The sequence below is a fragment of the Eurosta solidaginis genome, chromosome 1 (genome assembly GCF_040869045.1).
Source record: "Eurosta solidaginis isolate ZX-2024a chromosome 1, ASM4086904v1, whole genome shotgun sequence".
NCBI classification, from domain to species: domain Eukaryota; kingdom Metazoa; phylum Arthropoda; class Insecta; order Diptera; family Tephritidae; genus Eurosta; species Eurosta solidaginis.
In genome coordinates, this window is record NC_090319.1 from 24,882,441 (window position 1) to 24,902,740 (window position 20,300).

General features: G+C 44.1%; 1 protein-coding gene across 2 annotated transcripts in view; it reads left to right on the forward strand.

Annotated features, from left to right (window-relative positions):
- The window catches only part of LOC137250418 (uncharacterized), a 78,229-nt gene that overhangs the window by 13,727 nt on the left and 44,202 nt on the right, over window positions 1-20,300 (forward strand). The window contains exon 1 of one of the 2 annotated variants that reach the window (XM_067783179.1): window positions 19,881-19,924. The exons of the other annotated variant lie outside the window; for it this stretch is intronic. Coding sequence (XP_067639280.1) covers window positions 19,896-19,924 — 29 coding nt within the window. The 5' untranslated portion in view covers window positions 19,881-19,895. Of the gene's footprint in view, window positions 1-19,880; window positions 19,925-20,300 lie in introns of those variants that run through there. 2 annotated transcript variants of the gene reach the window in all.

Sequence of the window (20,300 nt, forward strand, 5' to 3'; positions counted from 1 at the left end):
TGCTCAACTGAGTATAAAAACATGTAAAATTTTACAATGTATTTTGAAGCACCTTGTTATTGTGGCACCAAAAACGGACATTTGAGTTTTATAAGAGTATTGCCATTTAAAAGAAACAATACGTCTATCGATTTTGGTAGTTATTGATTACGTGACTACTTAGATAAAACTTTTTATCACAAGTGGGCAGTGCCACGCTATCTTATCAAAATCATTAGTTTATCTTATTTAATGCTTAAATACGTCATTATAAGACAAATCTCATTTAATTTTTTTTTATTTTTTACTAAAAACATTTTGTTTTTGCATTTTTCAAAAATTTTCGAATTTGACGAATTTTTTTGAAGCACCCTGTATCTGTGACACTCTGAGCTTTCCCACAATAAAACCTCAAGTAATTAGCTTTCATTTGCAATTTAAATTTTCAAAATATCTTCATTGGTTCAAAACTTATGATTTTTGCAAAGAAAAAACTCAAAAGGCGCCACTGTGCGTCGGTAGCGCAGTAACAGAGCACTAATGGAGGTTAATCCAATATAATTATATATTATGGATTTTGCGACTCCAACACTCGGTTTGCGGAGGTGTCCAATGCAGTTCTGCGCTAATTGTGCCGTATCCTGTGTCAATCCAATGCCACTTGACTTACCCTTTATACTTCTTTTGTTGTATGTGTTTGTTGCTGTTGCTGTGCAGCTGTATGTGCAGTGGTGATTGCAGCCAAAAAATTATTTTAGGGTATCTGCTTCTTATATTAGTTGTTGGAGGATAACTTCACTTTTGGGACATTCAGATAATGTTCCCTTTCCAATGATTGAGTTTATCTTTTACTTTAGATCAATATATTAATTTAAAATAAATATAAAGAGCGCAAGCTAAATTGTTTACTTCTGTTCCGTTTACTTCTTCCTCTTCTTTGGGGTATCTTCCGTCATCATTTCTGGATGGTTTTCGGGATCCGTCCGGGATCCCGTCGGGGTAATTTCGGGAATATTAGGTGATCATTTGAGGACCTTTCCGGCAGCATTTCCGGATAGTTTTCTGGATCCGTCCGGGATCCCGACGGAGTCATTTCCTGACTATTTCGGGATCGTTTGGGGTACCTACCGGGATCATTGCTGGATGGCTTTCGGTGTCCGTCCGGGATCTCGTCGGGGTAATTTCGGGGCTTTTTCGGGATCATTTGGGGTCCCTTCCGCCATCATTTCTGGATAGGTTTCGCGATCCGTCCGGGATCCCGTCGGGGTCATTTCGGGAGATTTTCTCGACTAATACGGGATAATTTGGGGACCCTTTCGGCATCATTTCTGGATGGTTTTCGGGATCCCGTCGGGGCAATTTCGGCGCTATTTCGGGATCATTTTGGGACCCTTCCTTTATCTTTTCTGGACTATTTCGGGATGATTTGGGGACCCTTCTGGCATCGTTTCTTGATGGTTTTCGGTATTCGTCTGTGATCCCGTCGGGGTAATTTGGGACTATTCCGGTATCGTTTGGGGTACCTTCCGGTATCATTTCTAGATGGTTTTCGTGATCCGTCCGGGATCCCGTCGGGCTCATTTCGGGACTTTTTCTCGACTAATACGGGATCATTTGGAGACCCTTCCGCCATCATTTCTGGATGGTTTTCGGGATCCGTCCGGGATCCCGTCGGGGTAATTTCGGGACTTTTGCGGGATCATTTGGGATCCTTTCAGCATATTTTCTGGATGGTTTTCGGGATCCGTCCGGGAAATTTCGGGACTCTTTCTCGACTAATACGGGATCATTTGGAGACCCTTTTGGGCATCATTTCTGGATGGTTTTCGGGATCCGTCCGGGATCCCGTCGGGGTCATTTCGGGACTATTTCGGGTTCATTTGGGGTACCTTCCGGTATCATTTCTAGATGGTTTTCGGGATCCGTCCGAGATCCCGTCGGGGTCATTTCGGGACTTTTACGTGATCATTTGCGATCCTTTCAGCATCTTTTCTGGATGGTTTTCGGGATCCGTCCGGAATCCCGTCGGGTAATTTCGGGACTATTTCGGGTTCATTTGGGATACCTTCCCGTATCATTTCTAGATGGTTTTCGGGATCCGTCCGGGATCCCGTCGGGGTAATTTCGTGACTTTTTCTCGACTAATACGGGATCATTTAGAGACACTTCCGGTATCATTTCTAAATGGTTTTCGGGATCCGTCAGGGATCCCGTCGGGGTCATTTCGGGACTTTTTCGGGATCATTTGGGATCCTTTCAGCATCTTTTCTGGATGGTTTTCGGGATCCGTCCGGAATCCCGTCGGGGTCATCTCGGGACTATTTCGGGTTCATTTGTGGTACCTTCCGGTATCATTTCTAGATGGTTTTCGGGATCCGTCCGGGATCCTGTCGGGGTCATTTCGGGACTATTTCGGGTCATTTTTTGGGGAGCCTTCCGGCATCATATCTGGATATTTTTCGGTATCCGACCTGGATCCCGTCGGGGTAATTTCGGGACTTTTTCGGGATCATTTGGGATCCTTTCAGCATATTTTCTGGATGGTTTTCGGGATCCATCCGGTATCCCGTCGGGGTCATTTCGGGACTTTCTCGGGTTCATTTGGGGTACCTTCCGCTATCATTTCTAGATGGTTTTCGGGATCCGTCCGGGAAATTTCGGGACTCTTTCTCGACTAATACGGGATCATTTGGAGACCCTTTTGGGCATCATTTCTGGATGGTTTTCGGGATCCGTCCGGGATCCCGTCGGGGTCATTTCGGGACTATTTCGGGTTCATTTGGGGTACCTTCCGGTATCATTTCTAGATGGTTTTCGGGATCCGTCCGGAATCGCGTCGGGTCATTTCGGGACTATTTCGGGTTCATTTGGGATACCTTCCCGTATCATTTCTAGATGGTTTTCGGGATCCGTCCGGGATCCCGTCGGGGTAATTTCGTGACTTTTTCTCGACTAATACGGGATAATTTAGAGACACTTCCGGTATCATTTCTAGATGGTTTTCGGGATCCGTCAGGGATCCCGTCGGGGTCATTTTGGGACTTTTTCGGGATCATTTGGGATCCTTTCAGCATCTTTTCTGGATGGTTTTCGGGATCCGTCCGGAATCCCGTCGGGGTCATCTCGGGACTATTTCGGGTTCATTTGGGGTACCTTCTGGTATCATTTCTAGATGGTTTTCGGGATCCGTCCGGGATCCTGTCGGGGTCATTTCGGGACTATTTCGGGTTCATTTGGGGTACCTTCCCGTATCATTTCTAGATGGTTTTCGGGATCCGTCCAGGATCCCGTCTGGGTCATTTCGGGACTTTTTCGGGATCATTTGGGGTTTCCTCCGCCATAATTTCTGGATGGTTTCCAGGATCCCGGGCGGGCTTTTTCTCGACTAATACGGGATCAATTAGAGACCCTTTCGGCATAATTTCTAGATGGTTTTCGGGATCCGTCCGGGATCCCGTCTGGGTCATTTCGGGACTTTTTCGGGATCATTTGGGGTTTCCTCCGCCATAATTTCTGGATGGTTTTCGGGATCCCGGACGGACTTTTTCTCGACTAATACGGGATCATTTAGATACCCTTTCGGCATCATTTCTAGATGGCTTTCGGGATCCGTCCGGGATTCCGGCGTGGTCATTTCGGGACTATTTCGGGATTATTTGGGGTACCTACCGGCATCATTTCTAGATGGTTTTCAGTATCCGTTCGGGATCCCGTCGGGGTCTTTTCGGGACTTTTTCGGAACTATTTCGGGATCATTTGGGGAGCCTTCCGGCATCATATCTGGATGTTTTTCGGTGTCCGACCTGGATCCCGTCGGGGCATTTCGGGACTTTTTTGGGATCATTTGGGGTCCCTTCCAGCATCATTTCTGGATGGTTTTCGGGATCCATCCGGGGTCATTTCCAAACTTTTTCGGAATAATTTGGGGTACCTTCCTTCATCATTTCTATATGGTTTTGGGGATCCGCCCGGGATCCCGTCGGGGTTATTTCGCGACTTTTCGCGACTAACACGGGATCATTTAGGGACCCTTTCGGCATCATTTCTGGATGGTTTTCAGGATCCGTCCGGCATCCCGTCAGCGTCATTTCGGGATCATTTGGGGACTTCCGTTCGGGATCCCGTCGGGGTCATTTCGGGACTTTTTCGGAACTATTTCGGGATCATTTGGGGAGCCTTTCCGGCATCATATCTGGATGTTTTTCGGTATCCGTCCTGGATCCCGTCGGGGAATTTCGGGACTTTTTCGGGATCATTTAGGGTCCCTTCCGGCATCATTTCTGGATGGTTTTCGGGATCCATCCGGGGATCATTACTGTATAGGTTTCGGGACCCCCCTGTGTAATGTCGGGACTTTTTCGGGGTCATTTGGGGAAGATTCCTGTATCATTTCTGGTTAGCTTTCGGGAACCGTTCTAGATTCCGTCAGGGTTATATCGGGCCTTTCTCGGTACTACTTCAGGATCATTTTTGGACCCTTCAGGCATCATTTCTGGATAGTTTTCGGGAGCCGTTCGGGATCCCGTTAGACTCATTTCGGGATAATTTGGAGACCCCTCAGGGATCATTTATGGATGGGTTTCGGGATTTGTCCGGGATCCCGTTGGGATCATTTCGGAGCTATTTTGTATCATTTTGGTACCCTTCCGGGAGTATTTAAGCCCTCTTCGAAACCGGTAGATCAGCACACATGCCTTTTTAAATTATAAGCTTTTATGGCCATGGATTTGCTAAAAATTATTTGCAATTAAAATTCGGTATGTTTTATCTTTAATATCGTTCTATTTTTGAGTTTTTTAAGTGAATTCTGTAACGAACTGCTATAACTATAATTACACTTTTGTGATATTTTAACCAACTAAATACCCGAAAAAGCAACACTATTTTCATCTAAAAAATTCTCTTTGATTTTAGCTAATTGTAGTTTCACTCCTTCGTTCTATGAATAGTAATTTCTTCACTCCTGTCAATCAATTAATTTAACTTAAAACAAAATTTATTTTTTAATTCGAAAAAACTGAATTTTACTATTCACGTAAGCGTAACTTTCAGGTTATCAGCACATTTAGATATTTTTTTTTACTATATTACAAAAATAAAATACATTGACAATAATACAATTTAAACAGATAAGTTGATAAGCAGGCTAACGTGAATAACCCATATACTTTATTTTTTCCTCGCGGACGGGGCCGCGGGTAAAGGCTAGTAGTATATATCTCATAAAACCTATTGCTCAGATAAGAAACTTTTCGCAATTTCTGTCCAATTTTAACAGCTAGAAGCTTCAAATTTCACCAAATGCTTACGCATATAGCATATATTAGCCGTATTTTTTGCAAGCGTATACGTTTACGTTTGCGCGTAAAAAAGACGCTTATCCTCTCTTAGATAATGCTTAAGAGACCCATCTAGCGGCGGTGGTTAAATAACCATATGCAGAACAGGATGCACCTAAAATCTGGTGGCCATAATGTATAACATATAGCTGAATCAGTTGCGATAAATAGTGGACACGCACCTTTTTAGAGGTGATACATAGAACTAGTGTAGAGGTGAAACATATACACATATTTCAGTTACATCTGAATATAATGCGTATTGAAATTTAGTAGTACTAATTTTATGCACAGCAATTTCAGAGGTGTATTTAAAGTTTAACGCTTAGCAGTCCATATAAAGTTTAAGCGTAAAAGTCTATAGATGTAAAAAAAAGAACACAGCTATTGTTGTCTGAAAAAATCATAGAGATCGGTGGTATATATATAATATACCTCATATAAATGTCATTTTTGCCCCTTTTTTACGGCTAGGATCTTCAAATTTCATCAAATTTAATTAAGTACTTACGCTTACGTCATAGCGTCAAAACAAGAAAATTTGCTTTCACACACAAAGTACTTACCTATTTTTATACTCAGCGTGCTTTGCACACAGAGTATATTAACTTTGATTGGATAACGGTTGGTTGTACACCTATACAATGTACAGGTATAAAGGAATCGAGAAAGATATAGACTTCAATATATCAAAATCATCAGTATCGAAAAAAAATTTGATTGAGCCATGTCCGTCCGTCCGTCCGTTAGCACGATAACTTGAGTAAATATTGAGATATCTTCACCAAATTTGGCACACTAGCTTATCTGGGCCAAGAATAAATTGGTATTGAAAAAGAGCGAAATCGGATGATAACCACGGCATCGCCCACTTGTGATAAAATCAATTTTACAAATATTATTAAGCATAAATCAAAAATCGTTAAGCTTATCGTAACAAAATTTGACAGAGAGGTTTACTATAAGGAATGCTTTGAAGAAAAATGAACGAAATCCGTTAAAGAACACGCCCACTTTTATATAAAATATTTTTAAAAGGGTCGTGGACAAATAAAATAAGCTATATCTTTGCGCAAAACAGCTTTATCACTGGTATTTCATTTCCCAAATGGATTTATAACAATACATACGAAAAACTTCAAATTTAAAAAAATGTGCGTGGCACCGCCCCTTTTATGACTAAGCAATTTTCTATGTTTCGGGAGCCATAACTCGAAGAAAAATAACAGATCGTAATAAATTTGTGTACACAAATGTTCCCTATAGCAGAAAATATTTCTAGTAAAAATAGAAGGGATCGGTTAAAGACCTCGGCAACTTAGATATAAAACCAATTTAAAAGGGTCTTAGACTAGAATAATAAGCTATAACTTGGCAAAAAATAGTTTTGAAACAATGATATTGCACTTATCAAGTTTTATTGTAAGAGGAAATGGGCAGACATTTTTTTTATTAACAGGCGGTGCCACGTGTTTTGTATAAAAGTAATTTATCTGAAATGAAATGTACAATTAAAGTTCACGCTGAGTATATAATGTTCGGTTACACCCGAACTTAGACACCTTTACTTGTTACACTCAGCTGAGCAGAGCTCACAGAGTATATTAATTTTGTTCGCATAACGGTAATCCGTAACAGCATAAGCTAATCGAGATAGATATAGACTTCTATATATCAAAATGATCTGGGCGAAAAAAGAAATTCATTTATCCATGTCCGTCTGTCCTTCCGTTAACACGACAACTTGAGTAAATTTTGAGGTATCTTGATGAAATTTGGTATGCAGGTTCCTGAGCACTCATCTCAGATCGCTATTTAAAATGAACGATATCGAACTATAACCACGCCCACTTTTCGATATCGAAAATTTCGAAAAACCGAAAAAGTGCGATAATTCATTACCAAATACGAATAAAGCGATGAAACTTGGTAGATGAGTTGAACTTATGACGCAGAATAGAAAGTTAGTAAAATTTTGGACAATGGGCGTGGCACCGCCCACTTTTAAAAGAAGGTAATTTAAAAGCTTTGTAAGCTGTAATTTGACAGTCGTTGTAGATATCATGATGAAAATTGGCAGGAACTATATGTGCGCCTAATAAAAGTTAACAAAATCCGATGACGAACACGCCCACTTAAAAAAAAAATGTTTAGAAGTCAAATTTTAACAAAAAATTCAATATCTTTACCGTTATAAGTAAATTATGTCAATGTTCAACTCTAGTAATGATATGGTGTAACAAAATACAAAAATAAAAGAAATTTCAAAATGGGCATGGCTCCGCCCTTTTTAATTTGTCTACACCTTTTCCAGTTTAAGTTTAGAAAATTACAATTCAACTTCAGAATTTCCAATTTAAATTCAGAAATTTACAATTCAAGTTCAGACATTTACAACTCAAGTTCAGAATTTTCAATTCAAGTTCAGAAATTCCAATTTAAATTCAGAAATTTACATTTCAAATTCAGAAAATTACAATTCAAGTTCAGAAATTCCAAGTTAAATTCAGAAATTTCTAATCCAAGTTCTGAAATTTCCAATTCAAGTTCAGAAAATTTGTCGGGTATTTTTTTTTCATCGAATGGAAATAGATGTATGTAAGACTGTATCTATGTGTTAAGGAAGCATTGGACATCTTAACTCGTTTAAATCGATTTTGCGAGATAGCGAAGAAGAAACTCTCCCTCATAAGAAACAATTGCAATGCCATCCAACTATATTCTTAGCATCACAATCATTGATCTGCACTGAGTTTAGGCTCCATTACTAATACTTAGCATAGGCTTGACTTGACTTGGCGTAAACTTGGCAACTTAGCCACGGTTATACTCCACTTATCGCATACAGTCTGGCGTCATAATCAATAAATGTCAATTTGTATGACAAAATGTCAAAATGAAATGGAAACAAACAAATGGCATCTCAAAATATAAACGTCACTTAGAACTTACATAGAAAATCAAAATTCAACACACTTCTAAGTCAAGTTAAGTGTTGCTAAGTTTTGAGTAATCAGTAACATGCAATGTTCATTTAACAGAACTGTAAGTGACAGTTCTCAAGTCAAGTCAAGTCTATGCTAAGTATCAGTAATGGAGCCTTATGATAGCAGTGATGCCGAATATATGACCACTTAAACAGTCAACGGAGCGTCCACACTCCCGGAAATAACGTATAAGTACTGTCTGCATAGATCTTGGCGCCATATTATCTGGTAACCTTGCCGTTCGCGCACGTCTTTTTGATCGCTCTTCGAATTGTTATTCTTTTTACTTTGTAAACAAGGTTTAACCTCTACAAATATTCTTTAACATAATAGAAAACAGTTTATAAGTTTAATTTCGTATTAAATCTTTACACAGTGCAATATACATAGTGGCTTTTTGTGCAATTTAAACATTCAGTCTGTGTGGTCATAGATCATAGGTAGGTAGGTAGGTTGAACTGGCCGGTCCATGAGGACCTCACATAGACTGATTGAGTCCGTAGTGTTACCAGAAGTTTGTTTTAACGACCAAACTGAAAAACCCTATCAAAAACCAGGACCTATGTTATAAAATAACTCCGTCCTCTTGGCAAATACTAGAAGCTTCCTAGGACTTAAGCCACTTGCTGCTTCTAGATCTGACAGCTGTATCACTCCTAATAGCTGGAGTCTTAGCCTGGCAAGTGTAGGGCACGAGCACAGAACGTGCTCGATCGTTTCCTCCTCCAACCCGTACTTCCTACATCTGCTATCACTGACCAAGCCTAGTTTAAAGGCATGTGACGCCAGAAGGCAGTGTCCATTCAGAATACCCGTCATGAGTCTACAGTCCTCTCTTTTTAATGAGAGGACCAACTGTGTTAGTCTAAGGTTGTAAGACCTACACATAATCTTCGACACTTTACAGCCCCGCGCTTGAACCCACGCCTTTCCCGCTTGGTCGATCATGTGCACCTCTCGCCGAATCTAATTGGGACATCTACGGAGCAAGCTTCAAGGGATGCGCCCTTTTTAGATAGTTCGTCCGCTTTTTCATTCCCATCTATTTTCATATGCCCTCGGACCCAATATAGATGTATGCTTCTCCCAGTCCCGATTCTCTCCAGAGACTGCTTACACTCTAACACGCATTTAGATGCTGTGCTATGCGAGATTATTGCCTTAATTGGTGCTTGACTGTCAATGTAAAAGTTAACACGGTTGCAGCTTAAGCTATTCTCTTCCAGGGTTTCTACTGCTTTGGTTACGGCTAACATTTCCGCTTGGAAAACGCTACAGTAATCCTGCAGCCTGTAGGATCTGCTTATTTCCGGATCAGCGCAGTATACCGCAGACCCTACTCCTTCCACTACTTTGAAACCATCGGTGTACACATGTATCGCCTCGTCCGCCATTTGCGCACCCTTACGCCAACCGTCCACCTCTATTGTGGCCTTAAGATCTCCCTCGAAGCACAGATAGGGAATCATGTAGTATGTTCGTCTTGTGATTGACGACGCTATACTACTATGGCCATATGGTCGGCGCTCAAGCTGCCCCGAAGCACCGAGCCTGGTTGCGGTCGTTAATGCTTTGTTCTTTGCTACCAGATCTACAGGTGGGATGTGCAAAATGGCATACAGTGCAGCCGTCGGGGTTGTTTTCAGGGCTCCCGTAATGCTAAGCACCGATAGTCTGCATACCCCCTCTAATTTTTTGAGGTATGTTGTTTTTTGTGTGGCTTTCCACCAAACAAGAACTCCATAGTATAGAATAGGGCTTACAATCGCTGTCAAAACCCAATGAGAAAGAGAGGGCGATAGGCCCCACGTACACCACAGCATTCTTTTACATGCATAGAGTGCCGTTGAGGCCTTCTTGACCCTCTCCTCCACGTTGAGCTTCCATGACAGCTTACTGTCTAGGATGATTCCTAAATATTTTGTGCAAGGTTTTTCCTGTAAGGTCACCCCTCCTAACTTAGGCCTGGTCCAATTTGGGACCTTGTACCTCTTTGTAAACAAGACCATATCCGTCTTCTCCGCATTGACTTTCAACCCGACATTAGATGCCCAGGTATGAATATCGCGAAGCGCCCGATCCATCAAAGAACTAATCGTTGGAAGGCACTTTCCACTTATGACAATTGCAACGTAATCTGCGTAAGCCGTAAGTTTTACGGGTCTCTCATCGAATTGCCTGAGCAGTTGGTTGATGAACAGCGTCCACAGCAGAGGTGATAGCACCCCTCCCTGCGGCGTGCCCCTGTCCAATGATTTCGTGGCCTCGTACAATCCCCATTTTGATGTTATCTTTCTGCAAAATAACATGCAGCCGATCCATCTGATTAAGGCAGGATGTACTTTAATGTAATTAAGACCATCCATAATCGCCCATTTTGCAACATTATTGAAAGCCCCGGCAATGTCCAAGGAGACTCCTAGAGCATACTCCTTATATTCCAGGGATTTCTCTATGCTTATTACCACCCTATGCAATGCGGTGTCTACCGACTTGCCTTTGGTGTACGCATGCTGTGTTGTGGAGAGCAGCTTTTCATCCACGTTGGACTTTATGTACACATCTATCAGCCTCTCAAAGGTTTTGAGCAGAAATGATGTTAAGCTAATGGGTCTATAGTCTTTGGAATACATGTGACCGATCTTCCCCGCCTTTGGTAGAAAAGCTACAAAAGCAGTTCTCCAAGAGTGCGATACATGATTCAGTCGTATGCACCCATCGAATATTATTTTAAGCCATTCCACGACCGCCCTACTTGAGACTTGTAGCATGGCCGGGAATATACCATCTGGGCCCGGCGATTTAACTTAGAAAACGTCTTCACTGCCCACTCGATCTTGGTATCGGGCACCAAGCCCGGCACTACTAGCTCCGTGATCGAAGTGTGAGTGATGTCTGCTGGCTCCTCTAAACCGTCTCCCGATGGGAAATGTGTATCGAGAAGCACCTCAAGGGATTCCTCACTATTACGAGACCATTCCCCGTTCTCTTTCTTTATTAGTCCCTGGACTTCCGTGCTGTTTTGCTGGAGCACTCTATGTCCGTACAGAAACTTTTCCATGAGTTTCTCTTGGCCCTGGTAATTTCGCGCTTGCATATCCTCAGTAGATCCCTGTACTCGTCCCGACACGCTTCGCTTTCCGCGGTCTTTGCGAGCTTAAGCATTTCTTTTACCTGTCTTCTTAGAAGACTCAGCTCATTGCTCCACCATGGCGGCTTTGCTTTTCCTCTGAATCTTCTTAGAGGGCAAGCTTTGTTATACGCAGTTATATGACGCTCGGAGCTCAATGTAATGTCCAGAACATTGCTGGATGTTGGACCAATGTATGTAGGGACATTTCCCCTGTTGGCTATCTGCAAATTGGTTTGCAGGATGTAACAAAGCAGAGATTCGCCTCTCTCGTTCGTATCTGCTCTTCCCCACGCATTGTGGTGCGCATTTGCATCTGCGCCTATGATCAACCGCCCTTTGCGCCCTTCCTCCTGTACTAGCCTTTTGCACTCCATCGGTGGGACCTCCGCAGCATGGGCCATGTAGCAGGACGCCAGGATAAATGCCTGCTTATTCTTTTGCTCAACGGCCACCGCTACGAGGTCCTCAGTGGTGTAATTAGGCAGCATATATGAATGCAGCTGTTTCCTTACCATTACTACAGCTCGCACCCGTCCTTCCGTTTGCGCGTAGTAAACGCCAAACCCGCGCGCGCTAAGTCCAGAGACCTTTCCTCCCGATGAGAGCCGCGGCTCCTGGATCAGCGCCACGTCAAACGAACCCTCCTCAAGGGTTAGGAGGAGTTCGCTCGACGCCACTTTACTGTGTTGGAGGTTTATCTGTAGGACTCGCAGCACCATAGGGCTGTTTGTCCCCCTCCAGCACCTTCGTCTTGACGTCGTCGTCCTCCCCTTGCCCTTTTGGTTTAGAGTATTCGAGGCCCCCTTCAGCCTCTCGTGACTGTTGTGCAGGGTGTTCCTCTGTGCGAGTCACAGCACCATTTAGCGATTGGTCCTCTTCTAGCACGTTCGTGGTGACATCGGGGACCTCCACCTGTCTTTTTTCCCTTAGGCTTTTGAGGTACTTTTCGACTTCGCCCACCTCTAGCGTGTTAGGGTTTTTATCCTCGGGACTTCTTTTACTGAGTCGCATGTAAATTTTGCCAGTGCCAAAGGACATTTTACCAAGCTGCGTGTACAAAATATCCTCCGCCTGCTTGTTTATTTGGAAGATGTGGAACTGACCATCCTCGGTAGGCCGAGATACAGTAAGTACCTTCCAATCCTGTGTCGGTATGTTCGGATTCTGATTCTGCAGAAGTCGCAGTGTATCCTCCGACTTCCTCACGCATGGTATCCATACCTTAACTTTTGGTACCGTGGGGATTTGCGCTTTATCCATTTAAATGGAAACAAACAAATGGCATCTCAAAATATAAACGTCACTTAGAACTTACATAGAAAATCAAAATTCAACACACTTCTAAGTCAAGTTAAGTGTTGCTAAGTTTTGAGTAATCAGTAACATGCAATGTTCATTTAACAGAACTGTAAGTGACAGTTCTCAAGTCAAGTCAAGTCTATGCTAAGTATCAGTAATGGAGCCTTATGATAGCAGTGATGCCGAATATATGACCACTTAAACAGTCAACGGAGCGTCCACACTCCCGGAAATAACGTATAAGTACTGTCTGCATAGATCTTGGCGCCATATTATCTGGTAACCTTGCCGTTCGCGCACGTCTTTTTGATCGCTCTTCGAATTGTTATTCTTTTTACTTTGTAAACAAGGTTTAACCTCTACAAATATTCTTTAACATAATAGAAAACAGTTTATAAGTTTAATTTCGTATTAAATCTTTACACAGTGCAATATACATAGTGGCTTTTTGTGCAATTTAAACATTCAGTCTGTGTGGTCATAGATCATAGGTAGGTAGGTAGGTTGAACTGGCCGGTCCATGAGGACCTCACATAGACTGATTGAGTCCGTAGTGTTACCAGAAGTTTGTTTTAACGACCAAACTGAAAAACCCTATCAAAAACCAGGACCTATGTTATAAAATAACTCCGTCCTCTTGGCAAATACTAGAAGCTTCCTAGGACTTAAGCCACTTGCTGCTTCTAGATCTGACAGCTGTATCACTCCTAATAGCTGGAGTCTTAGCCTGGCAAGTGTAGGGCACGAGCACAGAACGTGCTCGATCGTTTCCTCCTCCAACCCGTACTTCCTACATCTGCTATCACTGACCAAGCCTAGTTTAAAGGCATGTGACGCCAGAAGGCAGTGTCCATTCAGAATACCCGTCATGAGTCTACAGTCCTCTCTTTTTAATGAGAGGACCAACTGTGTTAGTCTAAGGTTGTAAGACCTACACATAATCTTCGACACTTTACAGCCCCGCGCTTGAACCCACGCCTTTCCCGCTTGGTCGATCATGTGCACCTCTCGCCGAATCTAATTGGGACATCTACGGAGCAAGCTTCAAGGGATGCGCCCTTTTTAGATAGTTCGTCCGCTTTTTCATTCCCATCTATTTTCATATGCCCTCGGACCCAATATAGATGTATGCTTCTCCCAGTCCCGATTCTCTCCAGAGACTGCTTACACTCTAACACGCATTTAGATGCTGTGCTATGCGAGATTATTGCCTTAATTGCTGCTTGACTGTCAATGTAAAAGTTAACACGGTTGCAGCTTAAGCTATTCTCTTCCAGGGTTTCTACTGCTTTGGTTACGGCTAACATTTCCGCTTGGAAAACGCTACAGTAATCCTGCAGCCTGTAGGATCTGCTTATTTCCGGATCAGCGCAGTATACCGCAGACCCTACTCCTTCCACTACTTTGAAACCATCGGTGTACACATGTATCGCCTCGTCCGCCATTTGCGCACCCTTACGCCAACCGTCCACCTCTATTGTGGCCTTAAGATCTCCCTCGAAGCACAGATAGGGAATCATGTAGTATGTTCGTCTTGTGATTGACGACGCTATACTACTATGGCCATATGGTCGGCGCTCAAGCTGCCCCGAAGCACCGAGCCTGGTTGCGGTCGTTAATGCTTTGTTCTTTGCTACCAGATCTACAGGTGGGATGTGCAAAATGGCATACAGTGCAGCCGTCGGGGTTGTTTTCAGGGCTCCCGTAATGCTAAGCACCGATAGTCTGCATACCCCCTCTAATTTTTTGAGGTATGTTGTTTTTTGTGTGGCTTTCCACCAAACAAGAACTCCATAGTATAGAATAGGGCTTACAATCGCTGTCAAAACCCAATGAGAAAGAGAGGGCGATAGGCCCCACGTACACCACAGCATTCTTTTACATGCATAGAGTGCCGTTGAGGCCTTCTTGACCCTCTCCTCCACGTTGAGCTTCCATGACAGCTTACTGTCTAGGATGATTCCTAAATATTTTGTGCAAGGTTTTTCCTGTAAGGTCACCCCTCCTAACTTAGGCCTGGTCCAATTTGGGACCTTGTACCTCTTTGTAAACAAGACCATATCCGTCTTCTCCGCATTGACTTTCAACCCGACATTAGATGCCCAGGTATGAATATCGCGAAGCGCCCGATCCATCAAAGAACTAATCGTTGGAAGGCACTTTCCACTTATGACAATTGCAACGTAATCTGCGTAAGCCGTAAGTTTTACGGGTCTCTCATCGAATTGCCTGAGCAGTTGGTTGATGAACAGCGTCCACAGCAGAGGTAATAGCACCCCTCCCTGCGGCGTGCCCCTGTCCAATGATTTCGTGGCCTCGTACAATCCCCATTTTGATGTTATCTTTCTGCAAAATAACATGCAGCCGATCCATCTGATTAAGGCAGGATGTACTTTAATGTAATTAAGACCATCCATAATCGCCCATTTTGCAACATTATTGAAAGCCCCGGCAATGTCCAAGGAGACTCCTAGAGCATACTCCTTATATTCCAGGGATTTCTCTATGCTTATTACCACCCTATGCAATGCGGTGTCTACCGACTTGCCTTTGGTGTACGCATGCTGTGTTGTGGAGAGCAGCTTTTCATCCACGTTGGACTTTATGTACACATCTATCAGCCTCTCAAAGGTTTTGAGCAGAAATGATGTTAAGCTAATGGGTCTATAGTCTTTGGAATACATGTGACCGATCTTCCCCGCCTTTGGTAGAAAAGCTACAAAAGCAGTTCTCCAAGAGTGCGATACATGATTCAGTCGTATGCACCCATCGAATATTATTTTAAGCCATTCCACGACCGCCCTACTTGAGACTTGTAGCATGGCCGGGAATATACCATCTGGGCCCGGCGATTTAACTTAGAAAACGTCTTCACTGCCCACTCGATCTTGGTATCGGGCACCAAGCCCGGCACTACTAGCTCCGTGATCGAAGTGTGAGTGATGTCTGCTGGCTCCTCTAAACCGTCTCCCGATGGGAAATGTGTATCGAGAAGCACCTCAAGGGATTCCTCACTATTACGAGACCATTCCCCGTTCTCTTTCTTTATTAGTCCCTGGACTTCCGTGCTGTTTTGCTGGAGCACTCTATGTCCGTACAGAAACTTTTCCATGAGTTTCTCTTGGCCCTGGTAATTTCGCGCTTGCATATCCTCAGTAGATCCCTGTACTCGTCCCGACACGCTTCGCTTTCCGCGGTCTTTGCGAGCTTAAGCATTTCTTTTACCTGTCTTCTTAGAAGACTCAGCTCATTGCTCCACCATGGCGGCTTTGCTTTTCCTCTGAATCTTCTTAGAGGGCAAGCTTTGTTATACGCAGTTATATGACGCTCGGAGCTCAATGTAATGTCCAGAACATTGCTGGATGTTGGACCAATGTATGTAGGGACATTTCCCCTGTTGGCTATCTGCAAATTGATTTGCAGGATGTAACAAAGCAGAGATTCGCCTCTCTCGTTCGTATCTGCTCTTCCCCACGCATTGTGGTGCGCATTTGCATCTGCGCCTATGATCAACCGCCCTTTGCGCCCTTCCTCCTGTACTAGCCTTTTGCACTCCATCGGTGGGACCTCCGCAGCATGGGCCATGTAGCAGGACGCCAGGATAAATGCCTGCTTATTCTTTTGCTCAACGGCCACCGCTACGAGGTCCTCAGTGGTGTAATTAGGCAGCATATATGAATGCAGCTGTTTCCTTACCATTACTACAGCTCGCACCCGTCCTTCCGTTTGCGTGTAGTAAACGCCAAACCCGCGCGCGCTAAGTCCAGAGACCTTTCCTCCCGATGAGAGCCGCGGCTCCTGGATCAGCGCCACGTCAAACGAACCCTCCTCAAGGGTTAGGAGGAGTTCGCTCGACGCCACTTTACTGTGTTGGAGGTTTATCTGTAGGACTCGCAGCACCATAGGGCTGTTTGTCCCCCTCCAGCACCTTCGTCTTGACGTCGTCGTCCTCCCCTTGCCCTTTTGGTTTAGAGTATTCGAGGCCCCCTTCAGCCTCTCGTGACTGTTGTGCAGGGTGTTCCTCTGTGCGAGTCACAGCACCATTTAGCGATTGGTCCTCTTCTAGCACGTTCGTGGTGACATCGGGGACCTCCACCTGTCTTTTTTCCCTTAGGCTTTTGAGGTACTTTTCGACTTCGCCCACCTCTAGCGTGTTAGGGTTTTTATCCTCGGGACTTCTTTTACTGAGTCGCATGTAAATTTTGCCAGTGCCAAAGGACATTTTACCAAGCTGCGTGTACAAAATATCCTCCGCCTGCTTGTTTATTTGGAAGATGTGGAACTGACCATCCTCGGTAGGCCGAGATACAGTAAGTACCTTCCAATCCTGTGTCGGTATGTTCGGATTCTGATTCTGCAGAAGTCGCAGTGTATCCTCCGACTTCCTCACGCATGGTATCCATACCTTAACTTTTGGTACCGTGGGGATTTGCGCTTTATCCACAACCTCAAACCCGGCGTTCGTGCCTTGCCTTTGGAGGTTTGGAACCACTTCCTCCAGCCACCGCAAGCTCGCGATGTTGTCGCACGCTATCATCTTCACACCATTATACCATCCCCCCGAATCAAAGGTTGTAAAGGGCTTACTTGGTTGTTCCCGCATCATCTTAAGCATTAAGCTAATAAGCTCCCTTTCCACAGATCTCCACCTTTCAGTAGTCATTTGTCCGAAAGGACTGCTACGATCAACCAGCGCCACAGTCAGTGACTGCTTTGCCACATCACTCATCTTCTCGGGAAAAGCAGGAGTCTTAGTGTTATCTCCCTTTGGTACCTCCGAGAAAGCCGGAGTCTTAGCGTTAACTCCCTTTAGCGCCTCCGAGTAAGCCGGAGTCTTAGCGTTATCTTCCTTTGGCTTATCTCCTACTTCCTTAATTGGAACTTCCCTCTGACTCGAAGCTTTCGAGGTAGTTGCTACCTCGCTATTGGGGCCCATCTGTCTTACAGCTTTGGGCCTACTTGTCTTGTCTTTGCGACTGCCCTGCCTCGCGGCTCTAGGACTGGGTCCTTTCTGCCTCTTGAAAGCAGGCTTGTCGCCTTCCGCCGAACGCTGCCTCTTCATTCTGCCATTCGACGCTTCTTCCTCCTCGTAGCGGTTGCAGAACCGAGGGTTTCTCGCAGCAAACCTTTTGAACTGCCTTCGACCTACTTCTACCGCTTCATGGGCCCATTCCAAGCGCTCGATCTCCACTTCTGTTGGGTCGACCACTGCTCCCAAGCGTTGTACACTTCTTAGTGCTGTACGGTACTGCGAGAGAGCTCTTTTACTTCCTCTGCTCCGTACCCTTCTCCACTCTTCTACCCCGTTTTCATTTGTGTGCTTCTCCAACACGGAGTTCATTGAATCAGCACTACTCTCGCTCCCCGAGTCCGACGCATCGCTTAATTCGTATTTGTCGTCCTTGGATTGCGACTCAGTCCTCCTCTTTACATCGTCCTTATAACAGTCAGGTGTTGAGTCGTTCATCTTGGTCGTACGACCACCTGCCCGACAAGGCGGGCTAAGGGTCCAGTATTATATACGGGGAAAGAACCGTACGCCACAGCAGCGGCCCTTACTGTGGTAAGGCCATTAATACTTCCCGAGGTGGCCCGGTATCGGGAAGGCTCCGTTCGAATACAGCCGAATTTATCCCCTGGCTGCAAATCGTCCAATAGGCACGATCCGCATAACACCCTGGATTAGGGGGTTGGCAGTTCTTGGTCACCGACATCCCGCCGCCCTCGTATGAGGCGAAACGGCGTAGATGTCAGTCCTAAACAGCTCCGCCTCATAGTCGGGCGCTATGGAGTTCGGCTAAGCCCTCACACCAACGACAAGGTGCCTACCCTAGTGAGGGCATAGATCATAGATTTTCACAAAAATTTGTGATAACTGCATACCTTTTTGTTGGTAGCTGCTATTAGAAAGTCATTGTGTGCCCTTTTTGCTTTGTGTTGTGTGCACTGCTAGCTATACGCTGTCTTGTGATTTGCATCCAGTGCTCCAAAATAACTCTCGCCCATATTTTTTGAACAGCTGTTCAATTTTTCTCATACTTATAGTTTCTTTTGCCTATTTTTCTTTTGGGTTTATTTAACTTTGCAATTATGTCGGATTGCTGGGTCAAGAAGTGCACCAATCAGAAGAAAATTTCCCGTGGTAATACTTATGTTTGTTGTTGGCTCTGTGATAATATGGCTCGTGTTATCTGTGCCGGTTTCTCTCACATAGGTGGTCGGGCTGTTGACCTAATATCCAGCAAAATTGGACTGAACTGGACATGTCATGATTGTCGTTCCGTAGAAAATGACATGCGAGCTTTTATGGGGCAAACTCAGAAAGAGTTCAACAACATTTTTATTGGGTTTCGTGACCTTAACGAAAGATTCAAAACGATGGAAGCCCACTTTAAAAAATCGAAACTGATATCTGAATCCTCAAAACGTAAGAAATGTATACCCAACAATGTTTCCAACTTGTCTTCGAGGTAGGGGCAAAGCTGTCCTCCTAAGAATGTCCCTTCAACCGCGTTGACTGATACGAACAGGCTTGCCAAAGATTTTATGAACAATGCAGCTCAGGAATCTCCACAAAGCTCTGTCGAGATTTCTAGCGAGACGATCTCTGGCAAATTAAATGATGCACCAACTAATAGTGGTACCTTTGCGGCTGTTTGTTCTACGTCACTAATGTTGATTTCGCTGGACTCCCCAATTCATCCTACACCTCCACCGGTATCTTTAGCTCCAACAATAACAGTTACCGATACTGGGGTTGCTAGCGATACAGGTGTACCTGAAAAAAATAGTACTTCATTGACGGGCTCGATAACCAACGCTAGGTCTAGCAATGCGTCTTCTGTCAACTGTCCTAAAACGGCCACACCTTCCCAGCTCTCTGGCGCCCTATCCGCTACTCCTTAGCCGTGCCACCTCGTAGGGCTGTATTTGTGTCCCGATTACACTCCTCGCTTACCGAAAATGATATTGCTCATTACGTTTGCTTTAAACTTGGTGTTGCACCCACTAGTATCATCAATGTGTATAAATTTAACTTTAAATATGAGAGAGACATCTCCTCATTTAAAATATCTCTTTCAGATGAATATTTCGATAAGGCACTTGCTCACAAGAAAGGCGAGGGCCGAACCTGTTTTGTTACAGCCAAAAAACGGTATGACGAACACAGTAATAACAACACAAAGGTAATTGCTGATCTGTCCCGTCTTCTTATTAATTACCAAAATGTTCGTAGGTTACGATCAAAACTTGTTCAATTCATCCTTAATTCTTTCAACTTGTCTGCACAAGTTGTAGCTTTTACGGAGACCTGGCTAAAGGCTGATAATTACAATTCTAAAGTTTTTTCAAATAAATATGCTGTTTATCGGCGTGATCGCATCTCTAGAGCGGGAGGTGTCCTTATTGCTGTTGAATCTAACCTATCATCTGATTTGATTTCGCTGGACAATATCTCTCATATCGAATTCATAGCAGTTAGGCTTTCATTCGGTAGCTATAGCGTAATTGTTTGCTGTTCGTATATACCACCTCGTTCGGATATGGATGTTTATTAGGGCG